The 24,503-nt window shown below is 39.7% G+C and overlaps 1 protein-coding gene across 2 annotated transcripts in view; it reads left to right on the forward strand.

The window, feature by feature from the left end:
- The window catches only part of LOC117547445 (arf-GAP with coiled-coil, ANK repeat and PH domain-containing protein 3-like), a 107,477-nt gene that overhangs the window by 54,768 nt on the left and 28,206 nt on the right, over positions 1 to 24,503 (forward strand). For both annotated transcript variants that reach the window (XM_034218200.1, XM_034218201.1), the window contains exons 5-10: positions 8,966 to 9,024; positions 9,325 to 9,508; positions 16,047 to 16,091; positions 16,202 to 16,297; positions 17,676 to 17,750; positions 19,998 to 20,009. In XM_034218200.1, coding sequence (XP_034074091.1) covers positions 8,966 to 9,024; positions 9,325 to 9,508; positions 16,047 to 16,091; positions 16,202 to 16,297; positions 17,676 to 17,750; positions 19,998 to 20,009 — 471 coding nt within the window. The remainder of the gene's footprint in view (positions 1 to 8,965; positions 9,025 to 9,324; positions 9,509 to 16,046; positions 16,092 to 16,201; positions 16,298 to 17,675; positions 17,751 to 19,997; positions 20,010 to 24,503) is intronic.

Here is a 24,503-nt window from a genome sequence, read left to right on the forward strand (position 1 = left end):
CAGTTTCAGATTCACCCTGTAATAGAAACATGTGATGGAGCATCACTAACCTGACCCAGATGGTTTCACCAAACCATCTAAAGCTCCATTGGAAGCCATTTGGAAAGGGCAGGCACTTTCAAAAAGACTTGGCATCACCTTTTATCATGGGCCACTTCTGATTGATTAACAATGGCTGGTACATGTGGAGCACAGCACTTCTGATTGGTGTGGATGACTGACACAAGAAAACAAAACAAAATTGTAAAAAAAAAAAAAATTGTATAAAAAAAAAAAAAGTTAAAAAAAAATCGCAGGCTTTGCGATTTGATAATCGCATCATTTCAAATCGCGATTTCGATTTAAAATCGATTAATCGCTCAGCCGGCCGCCCGCCCTGGTGAATCAAATGCCTGCCCAGAGACGTATGTCTGCCGCCGGGTCTGAATAATGGTGGAAAAAGCTTATTTTTTATCCGTTTTATTGGCGATATTTTGATTTCATTGGCCTTTTGTAAGCATATTCATAAGAGCGCTCCCATCAAAGCCAAGAATGTGACCGGACATTGTTATGATTGGCTGTGAAATATTTTCCATGTTATTATGATGTACGATCAGAACAAAGGGGGGGGGGTTCAGTGTTTGAAAAGTGTGAGACTGAAGCGATAAGAACGATCCCCCCTGAGATAAAACATCTCAAAGAAATTGACATATTTCCAACAATGTGACCTTTACGCGGCCTCGAGATCCGCTGATTTTCACGACTCGCATTAACATGTCATGTGGACATCTTTTACACGTTACTATTTTAACCAGGAAAGACAGCGTGTGCATTCGACTGAGCTCCGCTGCTGCAGCCGAGGGACTCCGGCAGTGCTGCGATGAATAAAACATGACGATGGTTAAATCTGCTGCTGGTGATGGACGCTTAGGAATAACAAATGTCCCCGTACGAATGGGACCGCTGAGGGCCAACTGGCCTTGTTGCAGCCATGCTCAGATGCCTTTAAAATGCATCGAATGAACACATTATGTTTGACGTATACACAGAGACGTGAGCTCATACACATCCAAGAAAAGAGTATTGGCCCTTATTTCCATCCATTTCCTGTTAGATTAACTTTGTTTCCCCCATTTCTGTACAAAACAACAGGATATATGTACCTACCTACCTACCTACCTACCTACCTACCTACCTACCTACCTACCTACCTACCTACCTACCTACCTACCTACCTACCTACCTACCTACCTACCTACCTTTTTTTTTTTTTAATATACAAATATTACCATGAATGTGGATAAATACTGTATTATAACAATACGGTATTCTGTTTTTCACATTTGTTATTTTTTATATGTAATTTTTTAATCTGTTCGAAATAAAGACTGAAATGAAATAAAATAAAATAAATGATGACTGAAGATCGTCAGCTGTCTTCCTCTCCCGTGTTGTTCCTCGATAGTAAAGGCTGCACCACCTTTGACAACTTCTCTCTACATATCAAACATACCGGTAAGCCAGCATCGTTTGCTGTGAAAGCAGATAACTCTGTCCACGCAGAATTAAATCCTGTGTTCCTCCGATACTTTTCTTTGATGTATCCATAGTTCGCTCATCGAGCCGGGGGTCAGGTTATTCGCCTGGAATAAAAGGCGCTGGCGCGGGACTGTAGCAGATATGACGCATATTTTAGTTTACCTCATTAAAACCGTTTGAAAAATAATTACGTGTCACAGTATCTCCTCAAAATACAAGATACGAAATATTTTCAACCGTGCAACAAAATATAAATAGTCCTACGAATATTTAATTGTATTTCCTTCTTATTTTTGTGTAAGCTCAAGGGAGCCAGAGCAGAGGGCTGAAAGAGCCGCGGGTTGCCGACCCCTGCTTTGGCTCATTGCATCAACAGAATCAGGCCAACATTTTGACGCTTTCTGTTCAATTCAAGCGTGAAACTCCATATGAATACTCAATAAATGATTGACTTGTGTTTGACGCTGAACATCCATTAGACATGAGCACATAGAAGAGACAAACATCCGAGCTGCGAAAGGATTATGTGTAGGATTAGAGAGAAGTTAAGTATAGATTGATGAATTTATGTTTTAATTGCATATTATTTTCAGTTGCATACAGATTTACTTCATTTGAATACAATACGTGTCTCCCGCAGTAGGCTGTACACTCTGAGTTTAATCCAAAGTCTATTTGGAAACTGGAAAACAAAGAAAGACACAACAAGAAGTCGATCCTGTCTTCAATCCTTCTCATTCCTCACAGAAGACAACTCTTTGTCCCGAAAAGTGAAATCCTATTTCAAATATTTCTTCAAAAGGAGCACAGTGGCCCCAAATAGCCACTGATTCTTATAGAGACACATTTGCTGAATGACAGATTCACCACACAACTCATGAAAGGAATTACTTGATCCATGTTGTTCTAGCGTTCATTGGCCTATTATTTTTCTATAGCCCTGACATTCAAAATCAATAATGGGACTGTCCTCCTTGTTTACCCATGTTTACCACTACCCATGTTTACCCACCCATTTAATGGATCATATGCATGTTTTTAGTGCACATTTGGCTTCTTTCAATACAAATTAGCCTCATTGCAACAAAAAAACCCAATGAAGGCCACACACAGTTACTTTGAAATGATATGAACATGAACGTCAGTCTAAACTGAAATGCATGTATTTTGGGATGAAGTAACAGATAGCAATGATAGTTACTTCATTACAAATGGTTGCAAAATAGACACACAAGGGTGACCTGCACTGAGCGTCAATATGTAATGGGCGTGTTTGAGCTGCGATATCACTATTGCAACAACTTTTAATGATCTTAAGCAAATGGTGCAAAATACACGGTGCTGGTAGAAAAAGACATCCTTTTAGAAATTGCTCCCGAGTATATATTTATATTTGATTTAAGATTAGAAAAGTGTTGATGCTCTTGAGATGATGGCAATTACGTTGACTCGCATTGCAACAGCGATATAATTCAGGGTATTGGAGGTTCAAGGTTCTTTATTTGTCATACGAACATAGCTACAGAGTATCTATGTCTTAGGTCACAGGCTTCTCCAACAGTGCAACACAATAATACAGATAAACACAAACATAAGTGCGAGTAAATATTAAAAAGTAAATACAAAAAGAAAAAATTGTTTTAAAAAAGTGAAATAAGAGTCTATATGCAAGCTATTAGAATGATATATTAGATAAATAGATACATAATTACTAAGTAGCAGATGAATGTTATGGATGTTGTTACAACAGTTCAGGTGTTTAACAGTCTCATTGCCTGTGGGATGAAACTGTCCCTGAATCTGGTTGTCTTTGATGCGACTGGGGCTTAGAGGAAGTGCGGTCGTCTTTCAACCAGAAGGTTGTGGGTTCGATCCCAGCCCATGCAGTCAACATGTCGATGTATCCTTGGGCAAGATACTTAACCCTGAGTTGATCCCGATGGCATGGCTAACGGTGTGTGAATGTTAGGTCCTAGAGTAAGGTACACTGCTCTGTGTGAATGGGTGAACGACATGTAAAGCGCTTTGAGGGGTCTTAAAGGCTGGATAAAGCGCTATATAAGTACAGTCCGTTTACCAGTCCGGATGCTGCGGTAACGCCTGCCAGACGGCAGCAGACTGAACAATTTGTGGCTGGGGTGATGGGGGTCTTTTATAATCCGGAGGGCTTTCTTCCTGAGCCGCTGGGAGTAAAGGTCCTCCATGGATGGCAGCTCCGTCCTGGTGATGTGCTCTGCAGTTTTCACCCCCCTCTGTAAAGCCTTACGATTGAAGATCTCTTTAGTATCAACATTCTCATTATCATTGGAAACTTTTTTTGGACTTAAGAGGAAATGTAACGGGAAAAAATGGTTTGGTTGAGTCCGTATACTAAACAATTTGTCGGCCAATACCTTTTCCTCGAAACGGGTTTTTAATAGAAATGTAATCTTTAAAAATATTGTGCTTTCTGCTATTTGAAGATTGCAGCACATCTGCTTGATGAATTGTGCAGCTAGTTGAGATGCTCTGAAGGTTAGAAACCTATCTGACTGAATGAAGCCTAAGTCTAACAACAACAACAACAACAGGAACAGTTTTCCTCTCAGATTTAACAGTTGTGTTCTTTACTCTTGCGCATGGATCACTGATTTGGCTGAAGATAATTTGCTCTACTGGTTGGATTAGATCAGTGTGTGTCCCGACATGTCTGAGGAATGGGAGCAGAAGCTGGTTTCGGTACAGTGGAGCTTTGTGAGGGAGTTTGTTGCCGTGTCATTCCTCAGCTCTGATATCAGGTCACAGAAGATGAGACAGATATTCCTCACTTACACACTCACATGTTGGACAGAGTTTTCTTTGTTCCACCACATTCCAGAAACACTGAATGTTGACCTCTTTATTGAGTATGAGAAAAATAATGTGTCATCAGCTTTGATTTAAAATCAAAACAAATAGGAATCTCATTCATAACATTAAGCCTTCACTACTATTTGTTTTATAAGATATAATTCAATGTGCCTAATCCTGTCTCTTAAATATCTGTATTTATTTAAATAAAAAGTATGTTCTTGCAAAAAATTATACTGTTATCTTTATCCAGTCAAACTTAATTTGGGGCGCCAAGCTTAACGGCCATGACATATAACCGCCCTTTATCATTGGCTATGGGTCGAGGGGTCTGTGTGGATCTCATTTGGAAAAAAGTTGTTTCCAAAATACCATGGTTTAGGTTGTTCCCTTTTTCTCGTTAGAAAAGGTTCACATTTCAGAAGCTAGAGACATGAATGCTATGTTAGCATCAGTTGTACTCGTGGAGTTGTCATGTTCTCATCCAAACATACCGCGTGTGTGTATCTGTGAATGCTAGTATGATAATGCAGACATTTAGCCGCGTTTCAAAAGATATTCTTAAACCTTTATTGGATTTGTCCATTTTTAAGGAACGTTTCCACCACTGTCTGTTAGCGTGTCAAACCATTGAAAGTAACTTGTGTCTTATTGTGTGGTTCCTCTTGGCGTAGAAAATAAAGGACCAAACACGGACCTACTGAAAGGAAAGTGGAAAGTGTGGTGATTATTCTCAATATCACTGATAGATTGCTAAACTGGGTAAACAATCTGGACGCATGCACTCTGACTACAACATTATTTACTTGCAATGCTATTTATTTACAACCAAAGACAGTGAGTGCAGGGCTACACGGTGCTCGTCACGGCCTCAATCACTGCCATCTCACATCACGTGTTGCACCAATACGCTATCCAGTGTTCAAAATAATAACAAACAACATAATTAGTTTAAGGGGGCAACAGAAAGTTTGTATTGGCTTATAGTAGAGCTTCAGTTTGGACGTATCCTGTTAACAACTGTGTCTGATACGTTTATGCTTTTTGTTGATGATGATAATTTAAGTGGGAAGTAACCTCTGGGGACCACGAATATCCTAATCTCTTTGCCATACCTCCAACATTAGCCTAGATATTTCACACACGATTGCACCATCAGATCCATTAATATTCCTTTGGATGGGTTATTGTTGGTCCTGGAGTCCGGCGAGTTCCCATCAGAGACGACCTCTGGCATCTTGTCAAACGAAACTACGGTGTCAACTTCCCTCAAAGCAGCTCAGGAATGCTTCAAGCTGCACTTCCCCCCGAGCCAGGAAGTCTCTCAGCAGTTCTCCCTGCCACCACTCACACACACACACTCACACAATTACACACACACTCGCCAACATGGATGTGTGCTTGTTGACTCGACTGCTCTTAAAGGTTGTGGTTGACTCTGTTCACCTCAATCCTGTCTGCACGGTGCCGAACTTATCTTACATCCGGGTGTTTATGGCCTCTGCTCACTTCTGTTTCTGAGTCCTCGAATGTTGGTGGGAATCCTCGATGGCACAAGACTCCACTTCTCACTCGTGATTTTTAAACTGCATTTGGGCTGACCAATTAATCCAAATGTTATCAAAATTGCAATATGGACTCGTACACTTCAGTCCTTTCTGCACGGTGCCCAATCTGATCTTACACCCGAGTGTTTATGGCCTCTGCACATCGTGGAAATGCTTGATGGCACAAGACTCCACTTCTCACTTCTTAAACTGCATTAGGGCTTCACAACTAATCTACAATTTATAAATAAAGAAATGCCAATATGGACTAGTACAATGTCCAAATCGCAGAAAGCGCAATATTTGTTTAAGTCAAAATATTTGAAAAAATCTGTGAATTAAGTGTTACGATGCCGCAGAAAAGCAACGTTTTTCACACAAAAATACTTGTTTGGCACAGATCATCCTTAAAAATATCACATTTAGGATCATTTTATGATATTTTCCAATGGTAATGTGAATAATGTTTCATAATTGATCGTTCCCTTTCTACGCTAATATAATCGCAATTGCAATATTAGTGATTTTCTTCCAAATCGTGCAGCCAGGAGAACCTGTTGACCCAACATGAACCATCAACCCCTTTGCAGTCAAGTATGTGGCTTTGGAATCTGACAGGAAGTAGTTAAAAGCACTCAATTAACTTCACTCAAAAGTTTTTATCACCTGCTAGTTACATGCAGCTTGCAAAGTGTGACGCAGCACTGAAGGGATTCCTTTGGTTGTTTCTCACAGGCAGTGAAGTGGGCTTCTGATGAATCAACAGACCGGATGGGAGGGCTGCTTCGTTATTCTCACACTTACTCTTATTTGGAGTTTATAGAGCAGTAAAATAAAGCCGTAACCCCAAATTAAAACATACGCGTCTCTTATAGGCAGTAACACGATGACCACTTTATCTCAGCCGCTTTTTATTTTTGAACTCAAAGTCATTTAAAAAAAAAAAAGATTATGCTGGCACATCGCCTACATAGTCAACTGAAGGAAAGGGTCTTACTCATCATCAGTGCTTGTAACCCCAGAGTTAAAACACCCATAAGCCTCGTTTTAAAGAGCCTTGCAAATCTCCTAATCCACACACACTGTTGTATTATCCAATCATTCAGACAGGATGAGGACTCAAACCCCTTTAACCAATCAGGCTGCTCAGTTTTAGTATTTCTGAACCCTGCATTGACTCTGCAGTAGAGCTGCTCGATTATGGCAAAAATCATAATCTCGATTATTTGCGTCAATAATTGTAATTGCGATTATTAAATGTGATTATTCATTGACTTTGAAAACATCCATTTATTGGAGAAAAAAAATGTGAACAGTATGTTTTTAACAGTTGATTACCCTGAACTTTAAGAATAACTCAACTGAAAAACCAAAAAAAAAAAAAAAAAAAATCGTTTTATTTCGATTACGTTGTTTTCGTAATCGTTGCAAGCCATAATCGTAATCGCGATTAAAATACGATTAATTGAGCAGCCCTACTCTGCAGTGTCACATTGGACCAAAAGCCTCCTCCCCTCCTCTCCTCTGCTGTCCTCCTTCTCTCTCACTTCCTCTCTGCCCGAGTGACCTATTTAGCGGCAGCAGCGATCAGAGGATGTGTTCAGAGGGTGAATCGAGAGGAGGAGGATCTTGAATGTTGTTGTTTTGTGTCTCAGCCGGTGTAGTTAGTCAGAGACATTCCTGCAGCATTCATTCTAACAGGCATTAAAGGCTGATTTATAACGTATGCATGCATTATGGGAAAACATTTGTGCTTTGGCGCCCTCTGTTGGTCAGAAATACACGGTGGGAAGGTGGGTTTCCCTCCAAAAGTCACTTTGGATGAGAAATGGCATATTGTGTGAGATTGTGCAGAAAATATATATTCTTTTTAATTACTTTCACGCTGAATCGGTTTTAATAGTAGTAAGCAAATAATCAAACAACAGTTAGGGTCCGACGTCTTTATTTGTCACACAAGAATTTTCCAATTGTTTTTGTATATACTCTACTTCTTGGTCAGAGATGGAAAACCTTTTTTAGATATTTGACTTGAGTGCTAGACGTACAAAGATATTCATGTTAAATACTGCAGTTATGCCTCTCCAAAGAGTCTAAACTCTACATTAAGTTAAGGCTTTTTAATTTGTTTATTCTGATTTTTTTTTATAATGGCTTGATCTGGAATTATTTTTGTTATCAACCTATCAATTATTTTCTCTATCAAATGTCAGGAAATGTAAAAAAACTCATCAAAACCATTTCCTAAAGCCAGGTGTACTCAATTGCTTGTTTTTTTACAAACAGTCCAAAGGCTAAAGTGATTTAGTTCATTAACACATAAGATAACGAAATGTAGCAAACCCTCATATTCAAGAAGCTAGCACTAGGTCATATAAAACATTTATGTTTCACACACACACACACACACACACACACACACAACACACACACAACACACACACACACACACACACACACACACACACACACACACACACACACACACACACACACACACACACACACACACATGCCATGTATACATCACTTCAGGGGACATTACATTGACTTCCAGGCATTTCCTGGAGACTTATCCTAACCTTAACCATAACCAACACATGCCTAACCCTAACCCTTAACCTTACCCTAACCCTAACCAAGTCTTCACCCTAAAATTAATGATTCCCCCTCATGGGGACCTCCAATTTGTCCCCATAAGGGAAGCCAGTCCCCACACGTGACTATGTAAACAGATTTAGGTCCCCACAAGTATAGTAATGCTAGACCACACACACACACACATACACACACATACACACACATACACACATACACACACACCACACACACATACACACACACACACACACACACACACACACACACACACGTTATATTAACCTATCCACAATATATTTGAGAATAATTTATCCCTTGAGCGACTTATCGTTTCAGCTCTTGGTTATATGAATATATAAATCCACAAAACTAAACTGTTTATCCTTAGTAACAAAGTCAAAGCAAAAGTAACGACATTTTTGCCATGTCTTTCAACTCCATGCTAATGTGTTCTGTTGCCTCTGTTTCAGGTCCTGTTCGATCAGGCTCAGAGGTCTGTGAAGCAGCAGCTGCAGAACTTTGTGAAAGAGTGAGTAAACCTACACTTCACTTTCTTCAGATCCCTGCTGTACCTTGGGATGTATTAAAGATTTAATAGAAGAACTAGCAACTTTAAAAGAGCACATGTACCCTTGTTACCTCCGAAAACCTTTTTGGTGTCTTTAAATATTAAACAGTACAACCTTTTGCACCCCAGGTGTGCTAAAAGCTCATGAACAATGCAGCGTGACCTCACGTTGACTTTGTGGTATATCCAAAAACCTGTAATCCTGTTTGTTTTGAGTTTGAGTTTGCTAATGTCTCGCTTTAAAATCCGCTCTTCTGACAGGGATGTTCGTAAGTTCAAGGACACGAAGAAGCACTTTGACCGCGTGCGTGAGGATCTGGAGATCGCTCAGGTGAAGAATGCTCAGGCGCCGAGGAACAAACCTCACGAGGTGGAGGAAGCTACCGGAACGCTCAGCATCACCAGGAAGTGCTTCAGACACCTCGCGCTGGACTACGTGCTGCAGGTTAGACACATGTCAGGATATACAATGTGGTCCTTTTAGGTATTTCAGGATATTGCACCTTCCTGACAGAGACATCAACGTCTACACACAAGTCGTGTAAAGATACTCTCTTTCTGACCTACATATATACTTCTGTCTATGTCACACACATTTTGGTATTTGGATACTTTACTATACTTATTGTTGGTCTCACTAACTGCACTAAGTATTTTAGCGACCCCCTTATTTTTTGTGCTGAACGGTTCACTTGTTAGACGCTTTTATCCAAAGTAGGGATGGGAATTTGAAAGCAAAAGTATATTCGAATATTCGACCCCCCAAAAAACGGTTAACCGGTTAACTGAAATTTACATATCCTATAAAAAAAAAATGTGCAAAATTTTTTTTTTTTAACCAATTTTTTTTCAATAATTTTTGGAAATAAATACATACATGTTCAAATAAGTGTAGAAACCAAGTCGAATTTGTCAAATGTATTGAACTGGTGATCACAGTTTGACAGCTATAGGCCTGCAGCTTTCATGTGTAGAGAGAGAGAGAGAGAGAGAGAGAGAGAGAGAGAGAGGCAAAACACACCTTTAGACGTCACCTAACACATATAGCTATGGCACAGTCGTATACATTGAATTATTCAATTTGATAATATGTAATCAACTTAGGCATCACTCCCAAAAGAAGAAATTAATAAAAATATTCATAACTCATATTCGAACACATGAATAATTATTCGAATACCTGAATAATTTCGAATATTCGATTAATCGTTCCCATCCCTAATCCAAAGCGACTTACATACTCAATACTGTGGGCAATCCCCACAGGAGCAACTTGGGGTGAAGTGTCTCAGGGACACAACGACATGCAGTGGGGTTTGAACCTGTGACCCCCTGATCCGAACACCAACGCACAACCCACTGCGCCACACGCCTCCGCCTAAATATGTTTTACCCTATACTCTGATTATTTTATGATAAATAAACGAGTTGACTTATAAACAGTCATTGCAAAAACAAGAGAATACTACCAACCAAGTCAAACAGAAGTAAGTCATTGTCTTTCATACACTTTTGAGACAGCTCCCAGCTTTAACTTAGTTTTTCGCAAACTCTCCTTAATTCAGATCACGAGATGAAAAATAACACGTGTTAACAGAAGCTGGGCTTCAACACACACAGCAAAACACATCTGGTGACAATCGGTTGAAGTCTGAATATTACTGTTAAAATGTGGTTAAATCTGTTCAGCGGTTATAAAGTATCTATAATGATTAAAATCCCACCAGACACACTTTCTCCCGTACGATCAGAGGATGACCGTGACGTTGCTCTTTCAGCCCGCGGTGGTGTCTGCGTCCGTCATTCTTTCCGAGTGACACAACCTCCTCTCTTCATATATGCAGCAGGCGGTTTATTTTGCCCACAAGTTGTGAGCACTATGGCTGCCCGCGGGGCGACAAAGAAACTGATTCAGTGCGATCTCTACCACGCCGTGCCCTCGTTCCTTTCTTTAAAGCTTCCTCTCACTGCTCTCAGACACGTTACCCTTTTGAGTCTTAATTGAAAGTGTCTCAAGGCAGAGAAGGTCAAAGCTGCAGGGAGATGTGCTATATGGATAAGTGACCTCTTAAATGTAGCACAAAACGTTATTTAGCTTTGCATCGGTTAATATGTACAATGGAGATGCTTTGACTCAGGAAATGTGATGGGGTATTTTTTCCACTTCTACTGGTGGTTTAAAGTGGTGGAGGAAGTGTTCAGATCATCTTGTTGAGTAAAAATAAGGATTTAAGTACAGAATATTTAAATGGAGTCCTCTCCTGCTAACTTCAGGTGTATATATCAGTATGTAGTGTCTCTACTTTAAAGAGTCCTCTCCTGCTAACTTTCAGGTGTATATATCAGTATGTAGTGTCTCTACTTTAAAGAGTCCTCTCCTGCTAACTTTCAGGTGTATATATCAGTATGTAGTGTCTCTACTTTAAAGAGTCCTCTCCTGCTGATGTTCAGGTGTATATCAGTATGTAGCGTCTCTACTTAAAGAGTCCTCTCCTGCTAACTTTCAGGTGTATATATCAGTATGTAGTGTCTCTACTTTAAAGAGTCCTCTCCTGCTGATGTTCAGGTGTATATCAGTATGTAGTGTCTCTACTTTAAAGAGTCCTCTCCTGCTGATGTTCAGGTGTATATCAGTATGTAGCATCTCTACTTTAAAGAGTCTCCTTTCAGGTTTGTGTCTACTTTAAGAGTCCTCTCCTGCTGATGTTCAGGTGTATATCAGTATGTAGTGTCTCTACTTTAAAGAGTCCTCTCCTGCTGATGTTCAGGTGTATATCAGTATGTAGTGTCTCTACTTTAAAGAGTCCTCTCCTGCTGATGTTCAGGTGTATATCAGTATGTAGTGTCTCTACTTTAAAGAGTCCTCTCCTGCTGATGTTCAGGTGTATATCAGTATGTAGTGTCTCTACTTTAAAGAGTCCTCTCCTGCTGATGTTCAGGTGTATATCAGTATGTAGTGTCTCTACTTAAAGAGTCCTCTCCTGCTGATGTTCAGGTGTATATCAGTATGTAGTGTCTCTACTTTAAAGAGTCCTCTCCTGATGATGTTCAGGTGTATATCAGTATGTAGTGTCTCTACTTTAAAGAGTCCTCTCCTGCTGATGTTCAGGTGTATATCAGTATGTAGTGTCTCTACTTTAAAGAGTCCTCTCCTGCTGATGTTCAGGTGTATATCAGTATGTAGTGTCTCTACTTTAAAGAGTCCTCTCCTGCTGATGTTCAGGTGTATATCAGCGTGTAGTGTCTCTACTTTAAAGAGTCCTCTCCTGCTGATGTTCAGGTGTATATCAGTATGTAGTGTCTCTACTTTAAAGAGTGCTCTCCTGCTGATGTTCAGGTGTATATCAGTATGTAGTGTCTCTACTTAAAGAGTCCCTCTCCTGCTGATGTTCAGGTGTATATCAGTATGTAGTGTCTCTACTTTAAAGAGTCCTCTCCTGCTGATGTTCAGGTGTATATCAGTATGTAGTGTCTCTACTTTAAAGAGTCCTCTCCTGCTGATGTTCAGGTGTATATCAGTATGTAGTGTCTCTACTTTAAAGAGTCCTCTCCTGCTGATGTTCAGGTGTATATCAGTATGTAGTGTCTCTACTTTAAAGAGTCCTCTCCTGCTGATGTTCAGGTGTATATCAGTATGTAGTGTCTCTACTTTAAAGAGTGCTCTCCTGCTGATGTTCAGGTGTATATCAGTATGTAGTGTCTCTACTTTAAAGAGTCCTCTCCTGCTGATGTTCAGGTGTATCAGTATGTATGTCTCTACTTTAAAGAGTCCTCTCCTGCTAACTTTCAGGTGTATATCAGTATGTAGTGTCTCTACTTTAAAGAGTCCTCTCCTGCTGATGTTCAGGTGTATATCAGTATGTAGTGTCTCTACTTTAAAGAGTCCTCTCCTGCTAACTTTCAGGTGTATATCAGTATGTAGTGTCTCTACTTTAAAGAGTCCTCTCCTGCTGATGTTCAGGTGTATATCAGTATGTAGTGTCTCTACTTTAAAGAGTCCTCTCCTGCTGATGTTCAGGTGTATATCAGTATGTAGTGTCTCTGCTTTAAAGAGTCCTCTCCTGCTGATGTTCAGGTGTATATCAGTGTGTAGTGTCTCTACTTTAAAGAGTCCTCCTCTGATGATGTTCAGGTTATATATCAGCATGTAGTGTCTCTACTCTACTTTAAGAGTCCTCTCCTGCTGATGTTCAGGTGTATATCAGTATGTAGTGTCTCTACTTTAAGAGTCCTCTCCTGCTGATGTTCAGGTGTATATCAGTATGTAGTGTCTCTACTTAAAGAGTCCTCTCCTGCTGAATGTTCAGGTGTATATCAGTATGTAGTGTCTCTACTTTAAAGAGTCCTCTCCTGCTGATGTTCAGGTGTATATCAGTATGTAGTGTCTCTACTTTAAAGAGTCCTCTCCTGATGATGTTCAGGTGTATATCATCAGTATGTAGTGTCTCTACTTTAAAGAGTCCTCTCCTGCTGATGTTCAGGTGTATATCAGTATGTAGTGTCTCTACTTTAAAGAGTCCTCTCCTGCTGATGTTCAGGTGTATATCAGTATGTAGTGTCTCTACTTTAAAGAGTCCTCTCCTGCTGATGTTCAGGTGTATATCAGCGTAGTAGTGTCTCTACTTTAAAGAGTCCTCTCCTGCTGATGTTCAGGTGTATATCAGCTATGTAGTGTCTCTACTTTAAAGAGTCCTCTCCTGCTGATGTTCAGGTGTATATCAGTATGTAGTGTCTCTACTTTAAAGAGTCTCTCCTGCTGATGTTTCAGGTGTTATATCAGTATGTAGTGTCTCTACTTTAAAGAGTCCTCTCCTGCTGATGTTCAGGTGTATATCAGTATGTAGTGTCTCTACTTTAAAGAGTCCTCTCCTGCTGATGTTCAGGTGTATATCAGTATGTAGTGTCTCTACTTTAAAGAGTCCTCTCCTGCTGATGTTCAGGTGTATATCAGTATGTAGTGTCTCTACTTTAAAGAGTCCTCTCCTGCTGATGTTCAGGTGTATATCAGTATGTAGTGTCTCTACTTTAAAGAGTCCACTCCTGCTGATGTTCAGGTGTATATCAGTATGTAGTGTCTCTACTTTAAAGAGTCCCTCTCCTGCTGATGTTCAGGTGTATATCAGTATGTAGTGTCTCTACTTTAAAGAGTCCTCTCCTGCTGATGTTCAGGTGTATATCAGTATGTAGTGTCTCTACTTTAAAGAGTCCTCTCCTGCTGATGTTCAGGTGTATATCAGTATGTAGTGTCTCTACTTTAAAGAGTCCTCTCCTGCTGATGTTCAGGTGTATATCAGTATGTAGTGTCTCTACTTTAAAGAGTCCTCTCCTGCTGATGTTCAGGTGTATATCGGTATGTAGTGTCTCTACTGTAAAGAGTCCTCTCCTGCTGATGTTCAGGTGTTTATCAGTATGTAGTGTCTCTACTTTAAAGAGTCCTCTCCTGCTGATGTTCAGGTGTATATCAGTATGTAGTGTCTCTACTTTAAAGAGTCCTCTCCTGCTGATGTTCAGGTGTTTATCAGTATGTAGTGTCTCTACTTTAAAGAGTCCTCTCCTGCTGATGTTCAGGTGTATATCGGTATGTAGTGTCTTTACTTTAAAGAGTCCTCTCCTGCTGATGTTCAGGTTCATATCAGTATGTAGTGTCTCTACTGGGACATGTCTCCATGCTTTAATGTTCAAAAAGCTCTTTATTTCTCTCATACTGCCTGTGCTGCAGCACCTCTTTTCACCCTCTGTCTGAAACCAGAGCCCAGTCTACTAATAATAATATAAGATCAACACCTCTAATAAAGTGCACCACTATTTAAGTATAATCATGAAAATGCACCTCAAGTATTAAAATGTAAAGTATTCAATGCTGCTGTGACTGTTAACCTTCTGTCTATCTCACGTTATTTTTACCAAATGCATTATTGAAAAACCAGGATTTAGCATTCCAAAACTCTATTAAAATATATATTATTTGATATGCTCTTTGTATGTTATTCATGCAGAAATCTCACTTTGCAAGGTTATAAAAGCCTTCAAATATAGAGTATGTAGTTAAGAAACAATTCTATATTTTCCCTCTAAGTCTTAGAGTTTAAGTCAGGGGGGTCAAACTCAAATACATAGTGGGCCAACATTTAAAAGTGGGTACTAGTCGAGGGCCGGACTGGTTCAATGTTTATTGCAGAACGTATTGAAATGAACTTATTGCACATATTAAGCCTGGAACTAACAAAGCTTAAATTATTGCCTATAAAAACAACATTAAATAATCAGTTGCATTAATTTCTTATGGCTCTATCTGCAGAGTCATTTCTCATGAGTACATTTTTCCACAGGCCAACAACAGCTTCAAAAAAACAATTTCCCTCAAAGAACAAACCAAACATGCCCTGTTGTCGTGAGAGAGAAAGTGCAGAAGGAAACATCCATGTAAACTCAGTGTGCTGCTCTGTGATGCTAGTTCAGATACTTGGCATCTCATCTTGGGTGCAAGTTCATCGATGTTTGGGCTCAGGCTCTGAGCTGAGGAGACCCTCAGGATGGAGTGAAGGGGTGCATGCAATATACCGGCGGGCCAGATCTAATAGTAATTAAAAATTATCCTGCGGGCCGAAATTAAATCCACCAAGGCCTGATTTGGCCCCCGGGCCTTGAGTTTGACACATGTGGTCTAAGACATAGTGGAGGAGGAGACATCAGTACTTCAAATTCAGTAGAGTGAAAGTACTCGGTTACATTTGATGGCTGGTGGTTTGTTTATTTCCGAGTTAACTCCATGGATGTATAATAAGGTTAACTCTTATTGGTCTGTTAATGGTGTTACAGTGAGAGAAAGGAAATGGCTGTCCACTAGATGGAGGTATCTCATTAGCCTGTACAGTAGGTGTCAAATGTGGTGTTTTGTAGCGGATCATCATCACCACCATAATCAATACTCCAGGAGGTCATTATTTACGTTTAGTAACACATGTCTGTCTTCTTCTCTGCAGATCAATGTCCTCCAGGCCAAGAAGAAGTTTGAGATCCTGGACGCTGTAAGTCAAAACAATAAACCTGTATCGTTATCATATATTCCACATACTTAAAGAGTGTCATTTGAGTTAAAACACTTTATAATGTTAGTAATAACACCCGTCCCATCCAGATGCTGTCCTTCATGCACGCGCAGTACTCGCTGTTCCAACAAGGCTACAACCTGCTGGATGAGATCAACCCGTACATGAAGAAGCTGGCTGCTGAGGTGAGAGAAACAGGCACTGTATCTCTACTATGATTCACAACAACATTTTAATCTCCCCACAAATCAAGGTTCCCTCTGTGTCTGCAGCTACTAAAAGGGATTTAAGATTCTAGGTGCTCTGTGTCTTGATTTTAACTGGTTGATCCTCATTTGAACTATTGACAAGAGACAGTTGTGTAATATATATTGTGCATTTCTGCTTTTTAATTCAATATGTTGGATTTTTGATGAAATTCGGGGTGTACTGATACAAAAAAAGTCTTCCTCTTGGCGTGCAATAATAGCTTGTACAGTATGTACATAAAATATAGCGGCACAATTTGAAAACAACATTGACTTGTTGACATTATTTTGACATTAAGATATGATTCATGATATTGGAGACATTTGTGAATCATTATTCTCGTTATCAATGAAAACGATCTGATGTTTCGTTAAGTCTGTAGAATATGATCTGTAGTCCGGGATATCTTTGCACTTTTACATCAAAACAAAACATACATTGACTATTTGTGATTTAGCCACACGAAAAACACGAGGAATAACAACACCACAATAAAACTGTCGACAAAGCCAGAAAAAAACGTCAAAATGTGAATACTTCATTCCAAATGATAACTCATATTTAGCCTTCAACAAATATTCTGCTTCATGCCATTACATTACATTACATTACATTACATTACATTACATTACATTACATTGCATTTAGCTGACGCTTTTATCCAAAGCGACTTACAATAAGTACATTCGACCAGGAAGACACAACCTTGAAGAAAACAGAATCATATAAGTAGATCAGGTTTCATAGAGCCAAACATTTCAAGTGCTACTCAACTGGCTTTAGATAAGCCAGTCCTTTATTAGTATAAAAGTGCTTCGTTAATAGTTCTATCGCTCGAAGTGGAGTCGAAAGAGATGAGTTTTCAGTCTGCGCCGGAAGATGTGCAAGCTATCTGCCGTCCTGATGTCAATGGGGAGCTCATTCCACCATCTTGGAGCCAGGACAGCAAACCCACGTGTTTTCGCCGATGGGAAATCGCCATTAGATTATTGCACTAGCCTATATTGATTACACATTGATTAATTGTGAAGCCTTAATAGACATCTTACACAGTATGCTATGTTGAGTGCTGTGTCACTGGACCAACATACTGTAGCAGCATGTTGTTTCTGCTGCAGGACAATCGATGCTTCATTACCAGACGCTGACCCAGAGTCAGTGCTGCTCTCTGATTTCTCTTCACCTCTTTTTACCTTTACTGCCATGTTAGTCATCTCTGCAGAACGGAGAGTTTCACAGGAAGCCCTCTCGACTGAATGTCTCCCTGAAACGCTGAACTTTTATTTCTTTGTGTATATGTTGACGGGCTTCTAGCTGGATCAGCTGGTGATTGATTCAGCCATGGAGAAGAGGGAAATGGAGCATAAACATGCGACCATTCAGCAGAGGGTGAGTTCCTATTTCATCGTTTTTATTTACTTCATTTTAGACCATGTTGTTCCAAATGGTTTTCCATTATACGGTAATACTTTGGCCAGTTTGAGACGGGTATTTCATTGAATTCTTTAATGTTAAAAAGGTTTTAAAATGCTTAAATATAAATGGAAAGATATCGGCAAACATTGAGATTGCTTTAGTGTTTTTTCTCATAGGAAGAACATGCACCCAATTTAGAGAAGTAAAAACAAATGCCATAAAAAGTAGCATTTATATTGACGGAGATACGCAAAACTTAAATCTCTTCAACATGTTATCTCATAGGCAAAAAGGACCAAATAACTTTGTAACATACTGACACCCCTATGTAGAACTTGAGCTTCTATTGGCTAGCGCTCCAACACATCTCTAAGCGGTTGATCAATCACAACAGAGCCGGCCAGCTAACCAATCAGAGCAGACTGGGCTCTGGTTTCAGACAGAGGGTGAAAAGATGTGCTGCAGCACAGGCAGTGAGATAAAGAAAGAGCTTTCTGAACATTAAAGCATGGAGACATGTCCCAGGAGAGACACAGGGTGAAATGGAGCTAATTTAACGCTGCGTTAATGTCACATCTCACCTCTAAGGTCTGTCTGCCACTCGGCACCGTCTGTTGTGACTGGGGAGTGGGTGGGGGGGGGATTAGAGCTGGGCAGCTGGGAAGTGTTAGATGAATCCCCCTAACAAAGTCCAGGCATTGATTTAAGCATTAAAATCAGGAGGTATTAAGTGATTTGACCAGATATTAATCCCACTGTTGTCTGCTGTAGATAATAAGCACATTATCTCCTGGACTGTGAGGCAAGAGTTGACTGTGATGTTTGAGCATTTCTAACCATGTGTTGATAAGATACGATACGATAGTACTTTATTGATCCCAATTGTAATGAACCACTTTGGTCCAGCTTGATATATTTCAAAATATGAATTGGATTGAAACAATACGTTCTGCAGACATGCATGGTCCCCAGAGGATGGATTTATCTTTTTGTCTCTAACCGCTATGACTCGTTTTTAGTCAAATAATAAGGCTCTACAGAAGGGTTGCTACAATCATGGAAAACCTAACTTTTCAAGGCCTGGTAAAGTCAGGGAATAAGTTAAGTCTGTAGACGTTTTGTTGAGGTGTAAAATGGTGCTGCTATACAAGATTCAAGTTTCAAGGCTTTTATTGTCATGTGTGCATAGCTACAGTGTAGATATGACAATGAACATCTGAGGTCACAGGCTCCTCCTACAGAGCAACACAATAAAACAGATACAATAGTGCAAGTAAATACAATAAAATAGAAATAGTGCAAGAATAGTCTATATACAAGTAATTGGAATATGATATATTTAAGTGGCAAACAGTATTCCCTACAACGAATGGACTTGGGAATGTTTAGAAATGTTATACTTTAAAATGAGGGAACCCTGCTATGAGTGCATTTCCTCTCGAGGGTGTTTTCCTCTTCTGACATGTTGTTATTTAATAATTCAGAAAGCCTGATTTTTAGGGGCCCTGTGTCTGGCTCCTGTGAACCCCAGGATCAGGGACCATCTGTCAGCCTGCAGCCTGCAGCCGGGTCACATGTGTGGAGCGTTATTGATCTGTTTTTACCAGAGCTGTGAGACACGGAGCTTTAATGCACCGTCCATCAGAGGGACTGTAGTGGGAGATAATCAAGGTCAGGGAGATGAAGCTACATGAAAAGGATCGGCATGGTATGGAAATATCTTTATGACGGGATGTAGGGCGGCACAATTTAGATACAATTCATAATTGCGATTGTTTTAGTTTTTTGAACTTGTTTTTTCTTTCTTGCAGACATACTCTAAACAACATGGATGAAATGCTTAATTAAACTCTCATCTATTCCATTTGTAGGACTGGGCATCCGCAGCTTTATACATATTATCAAAGTCAACTTTATTGCCAATCTTCCAGTTTGTGTGTACAGACAGAGAGATCGAAGTACCGATTCCCACAATCCCGCTTACTGCGATTTAGATTTAGCACTAGTCCATATTGCAATGTGGATATAATTGTAATTGATCGTGCAGCCCTGAAGGGTGGTTTTCTTTCTGTGGGCAGCTTGTATTCCTTGAAGAGCAGTAAGGAGGATAATCAGAGGTGCATTGAGGCTGAGAGATTATTGTATTATCTCAAATGAAACTGCTCAGGTTGTTCTAACGCTGTATTTTCTTTTCTTCCCGATGACACCATCTCCTCTCAGACTCTCATGCAGGTGAGTGATCCTCCATTCATTTTCCCATCTGAATTTGAGCTTGAAACACATCTTTGGGTCGTGTGTTTTCGGGGGGGGGGGGGGGAGTTTGACCCCCAGTCATCGTACAGGACATTAACAAACCCCTTTGAAGTTGTCTCTGTGAGCTGTAGTCAGACTCCAGATGCCTTGAGGGCAAACTGAAGTGCATCCTGAATCATTTATTCACAACAATTAGAAACTCAGTTTGAACTGCCTGTGTGGAAACCGTGTTATATCACCATTTACCAGTGTTGGAAAGTACATTTACTTAAGTACTATACCCATACTACTTTCTTTCATTGAATATTTCCTTTTTATCCTACTTCATACTTGCACTTTAATTAAGTATTTCCATTTAATCCTGATTTATACTTGTACTTAAAATGAGTCTTTGGATTTTATCCTACTTTGTACTTCATTTAAGTAGCATACAGTATTTTGTGTTTTAAAGTTTTAGTTTGATGCTAAATACTGCAGTTGTATTAAGGAATGTGTCGTATGCAGGACATTTACAGTACACTGCGGTATTGTAACTTTGACTTAGTGTGAAGTCTGATGACCTCTGACTAGTGCAAAAGGTTAACACATGTCTTCTTTCGTCAGTCTGTTTACTGTAATATTTATTCAAAGTGTAGATTTGTAGTAGTGTAAATTGTGTAGAGTCACTTTTTTACACTAAAGTGTCCTGAATTAGCAGTTCCCTCGTAAATATCTTATTACCTACATGTTTAGTAGCTCAATATGCATCAGAATGAACATGTCATCTTTCAGAATCTTGTATCTTAAGAGATATCCATTCAGGAAACTGCAGCATGTCGCTTTGATGTGTTCCTTATTCCCCGCTGCCTTCAGAACAGCATGGCCTACTTTGTTATTCCCTCCTTCTTGTTTCTTGTCTTCTTGTTTCTTCTGTGCAATAAGCCTGGTGTAAACTTACACAGGTCAAAGGGGCAGCTCCTTCTCGGTATACAAGTACAAATCAGGAGAGCAGAAAGGGAGTTAAAGTGCTGTCGCCGAAAAGAAATACCACAGCCATTCATTTTTAACGGAGGATTTAATGGAGAAGTCCTGTTCCTGCTGTCGCTCCTCCTGCTATTCTCTATGTCTGTGTTTACATCACCAGAGCAGCGCTACAAGATGCCCCAAATGTGCATCATTGGTTTTATTTCCACTGCTCTAAACTCCAGATGGATGTTGTAGTAAAATAATGATTACATGTTTCCGTTGTATGGTGCTTTTTATGAATGACAACAACACTTGCACAAAATGCACGAGATATAGGAGGCACATGCAGCACATACATGCATGTATGTACATAATGTAATAACATGTATATTAAAATAGTTTCTGCTACTTCATGTAATGTCCTTGATGATCGGTCTGCCAATCATCATTTGCATGTAAAATAGTGATAATTTGTTTCCTGTATTTTAAGTTTTAGTTTCATAGCCAGCAGTCTCACATTAGAGGAGCTGAAACAAGCACATTCTTGGCATAAGAAAATCTTAATTATCAAAAAAACGAACTGGGTAAAATGGTTGTCATTTGACTAATCAGAGCTCACTATATCATACAAGTCAGAAAAAGTATATTTTTGCTGCCATTTTATCAAAGAAATGCCCATGAAATTCTCAGTGGAAAGTCAAAATCTGTCTTAATAATTGTTTGTTCTTCCTCGGTTCAAATCCTCAGCTTTCAGAATAGACAAAAGGAAATGCAACACTTGCTATTTACTGTAGACATTTGGCACATTCATTCATGTACACATAGCCCGAGGCCTTCGTTAGATAAAAGTAGAAAAACATCAGTCATTTAATCTCCTTATCTTCAACATCCCTATTGTATTCCAACACAGCTCATTATAGGAAAGGCACGTTGATTTATATAGCACCTTTCCACACAAGGCAATTCAAAGTGCTTTACACAAATGAAAAACATTAAGAGGGCATTAAAGCCTTATTTGCAATTGAACAACACTGTCGTTAACTGTCTTACTTACTGTACTTGTCATGGCAGCTTTCCTTTACATTTGCATAAATACATAATATGTAAGACTGTGGCTTCTTCCATTTCTATTATCATCAGTGTATTTTAAGACATTTGGGGGCTTTGGGACTTATGAAGGGAAGTCAATCAGGTTTGTTGAAGAATAGGTGATGATGGTTAAGTTAGCCAGGTATTTTCAGCAAGTCATTTTTCATTAATCGTTTATTTGGCAGGGACAATGCACAGTAATGAACGCTTAAGGCATTCAAATGTGTCGAGCGTAACAGTGCCAGATTTAGCTTTGAGCTCATTTCCATCCGCAGTCCCTCACATAAAACATTTTTAAAAATTACATTTTACAAACATAGCAAGTCGACGCAAAGCCGGTGTGTAACAGAGGAACACGTTGATATTGAGACACAGAAAAGGATGCTGCGGACAACAAGCAATCACATCATGAATAATCAGTCCGAGGGTCACTATTTGGCGTTGGCTCTCCAGGTGTAACGTCAGTACGCTCAGCAGCAGGTGGAGGACACATCAGGACATTTTGTCTGCATCCTCTCCACACTTTGCTTCCTTGCTTCCCATCGTTTGGAAAGTCTCGGTTTCCCTGCTGCTTCAATAATTCACTCGTGTTCAGTTTGTGCCTGTGTGACGTTTCATCATTAAAAATAGATGATCTTTGTTGTAAGCTTGAGAGGTTTCAGAGTAGCACACAGTGCACATCTTGTTTCGGTGTTGCATGGGATGTTGTGTTCAGGGAAAGGGAGGAATCTGAAGGTAAGCTGTTTGACTTTTTATCTTTAATAGTTGGCTGTGGTTGGTTGTAGTGATTCAGATAATTGAGTATACCAGGAGAAGTACTAACATCGACACTTAAACTCTTTGGCGGTTACTTTAAAAAAAAAAAAAGCCTGTTAGCACTCAAACAATCCAAGATGACTTCCAATGATGGCTTGCAAATGTATTTTTCTGCAATAACATCACTTCCACTTGAGCTATATAAATGCTCTTGTTGACAAATCATCAATGTTTGACCATGTAAAAACAAAATTCAGACGTCAGTAGTTGGTCAGAAGCTTTATTTTATCGTGTCTGAGCCAAAACCAAAATAACGTGCCAATGGAAAGCCGAACATGCATGGTAGTGAAGGTTGTGGTTGTATTTTGGGGTTGTAGTACTGTAGAGGTAGTACTGGTTACATCAAGGTGTTCATTGACGGTTAACTTATTCTGCTAACATAGAAAACTAGCCTTAGTTAGGTTAATTGTCCCAGATTCTGTCTAATAAGCCCCATAATTAAACATGTTGTGTTTAAAATGACACCCAAAAGTTTCTAAATTGTATATTTGACTTCCCCATTGTGAACAATCATGTAATTCACTACCAAAACCCCCCCAAATTGATATAGTGGTTACAACTCTGTGGTAAAATTATGTTTAATCGGCTGGAAACGGCATACATTTTTGGAAAATGGTCGCTATTTTATAAAGCTCCAGTGGCTAACGGGCTTGTTTAAGCAATAGGCTTATATCCACTTCTAAACAGATTGTTACAGCAATGGTAAATCACGCCCTGAGAGGTGTTTGTTTGGGGATCTGGGCCCCTGCCAGGTAGATTCCCTCTGGGTCAACAGAGGACCCTCCCCAGAGAGGGAGGTGTGTTTAGGGAGTTGTAAAACTGAAGCTCTGTTTGAGTCGGGAGCGGCTACAGTACTGGGAGGTGTTTCCACTGTTGCTCCACGTTAGCAGCTGTATGCTAATCAGTGCTAATCCTGAGGCTGCTGGCAGGTGGCTGTAGTGGAGAGCGCACTGTTGGAATTACGCAGCGACACGATGCGTTAACCTCCGCTGAGAGAGAGAGAGAGAGGAGAGTCATGCTGCTGCTCTGAGGGATCTGCGTTAAAGGAGTCTATTTTTAAACCCTTTTTGTTGCCTTTTTGTGCTCTGAAATGTTGTTGAAACACACTAAACGTTTGAAAATGAAGATCCTCGGCCGCTGGGACCGCAGTTTGGTGGGTAGATTTGCATTACTTTGGCTGGTTGTTACTTTGGTTCAGATTGTAAACTGGTTATTATCATGATATTTGTTGTTGTATCTGGAGTATTTATCTCTGTTTTTTTTTTACGAGACATCTGTGTGTGTTGTTGTTGGAGTAGTTTTACTTCTCTATATCACTGTTAAAGTATCTCTTTCTTTCTCCTACTTAAGTCTCTCTGTCAGCACAGTTGCTCTCATTAAAATCTAAAAATGTTTGGGGTTCCCAGGTGTAATGCTCAATGACGTACATGCACATTTTTAAATAGGTGTTCACACTGGAAGATAGTTGCACAGGGAAATGCAATCATGTTTGATTCATGCATAATTTGTATAGTGTTGAACTTTTTACCTCATACTTTCTTATTAATGGATTCCATTATGCTTTTCTTAAAGGAAATAGATGATGATGTGTTGAATCCATGGTATGAAGAAATCCCCATTTTG

The sequence above is a fragment of the Gymnodraco acuticeps genome, unplaced genomic scaffold, assembly GCF_902827175.1.
Source record: "Gymnodraco acuticeps unplaced genomic scaffold, fGymAcu1.1, whole genome shotgun sequence".
Taxonomy (NCBI): Eukaryota; Metazoa; Chordata; class Actinopteri; order Perciformes; family Bathydraconidae; genus Gymnodraco; species Gymnodraco acuticeps.